The sequence below is a fragment of the Opisthorchis viverrini genome (assembly GCF_000715545.1).
Source record: "Opisthorchis viverrini unplaced genomic scaffold opera_v5_5, whole genome shotgun sequence".
Lineage (NCBI taxonomy): Eukaryota > Metazoa > Platyhelminthes > Trematoda > Opisthorchiida > Opisthorchiidae > Opisthorchis > Opisthorchis viverrini.
Window position 1 is genome coordinate 692,404 of NW_008751661.1, and position 1,597 is coordinate 694,000.

Genomic DNA, 1,597 nt, shown 5'->3' on the forward strand with positions numbered 1-1,597 from the left:
GCTATCAAAATGAAGCCTTGACACGTCTCACTGGCGTATCATTCATGCTGACAACCATCGACCTCAAAGACTGACCACATCAGAAAGAAAAGGTAAACGAGGTCTATTTCGACACAAATGCTTCGCCGCATGAGGTCACTATCGGTTTTGGTTAGCATACCAGAATCAATAGGTCCAAGCTCCAAGGACCCGCAGCACATGGTGACAACGCATAGAAAAGCACCATGACCAGACCCAATAGATGGTCATTATTTCTGCTCTGGCCACGTCGCCAGTCATTCAGTTCTATACTGTCGAGACCACCACAGGTCAGTGTCGCTTCTGTATCGCATACGCCTTACGCCGTATTGGTGGTCTAATCACGGTCTGTCAGCCCAAACTAAACTTGTATAATAAATGTTAGCAAATGTCTGCCTGCTTTACCGTCCACTTCCTTCAGGTTTGTTAACGCAAACGTGATTTTTCCGATTGTCAGACTGTCCAATGAAAATTGTGAGTAGTGCACGTGTGTCCCCCTGATTATCACCATGTAATAGTTAATGCTTTACCTAAAACAAATATGGCGAAAATTCGCACAACATAACGTTTATACATGGGACTCTCAGTTCACATATTCCTAACGGACGGTGGGCCTTCCATGTTGCTCTTGCTGAAAAGTATGACTGGTCCCCACCTGGCCATCATTCTCGAGCTCTCATCAGAGACTTCATGTCGCTGAACGCTGTACGCCTATTTGGAGTACACTTAAAACTTCCAAGTTTATAGACAGAAGTTAAGCGTGCTGAATTTTTCATCAGAGGGCTCGCTAGTGGGAAACACTGGTAATGGTGCAGGCGAATGCATTACAATTAGTCAGCCTCCCGAGCCACAGCTACTCCGGTTATGTTATCACTAACGATAGTTGATAGGTGATCGTCCAGCATACTGTGTGATCTCCGCCGAGATTCAATGTCACACGTCCTAAACTTTAAGGCTCCTACTAAAGCAATGATGAGTGGCGTAGGACAAGATGAATCCCCACACATCTAGAAGTAACAATGCGATGGAAATGAGACTAGGCAAAGCGCGAACGTACAGAAAACATATGACCATCAATTGCTGTGTGACGAAATTACGAAAAGTGAGGGTCCGGTTCATCTGCAATAGGAAAATGTCATTGATTTAGTGTTGTTTGCTGAAATATTCCTTTGATCCCTTGATATCTGGCTTGATTGTCGGTGAGTCTGGTTCCCAGTTGGCCGGACAAACTGAAATAAAAAGCGGAGGGCACGAAGGAGATGGAACAGTGAACGGTTGTTGTGGATTCAAGGCTGTTTATATTTAGTTACAATAAACACAGTTGAATAGGGTCTTCAAGTGTTGATAACAGACACGAAGTTGCAGGGATCAGCCCGGCACCCTTAGTGAAACTTCGTAGGATGACGACAGTATCATCAACTCAGCGATAACCTGTAACATTTGATTTGGAAGGGAAGGGACTTAGTGCTAGCTTAACACAATCATTCCGAGGTGCCTACACCTCCAGACATTCACTCAGGCAATCTGGACAGAAACTGACAACAAGAACGCCACTGGCATCGGTTGGCAGCCATATCCT

General features: G+C 45.0%; 1 protein-coding gene across 1 annotated transcript in view; it reads right to left on the reverse strand.

Moving 5' to 3' along the window:
- Positions 1–1,009: 1,009 nt before the first annotated feature.
- The window catches only part of T265_12564 (hypothetical protein), a gene marked incomplete at both ends in the record, with an annotated part of 14,970 nt that continues 14,382 nt past the window's right edge, over positions 1,010–1,597 (reverse strand). Inside the window, one exon of the mRNA XM_009164388.1 lies at positions 1,010–1,247. Within this exon, the coding sequence (XP_009162652.1) occupies positions 1,162–1,247 (86 nt within the window). The remainder of the gene's footprint in view (positions 1,248–1,597) is intronic.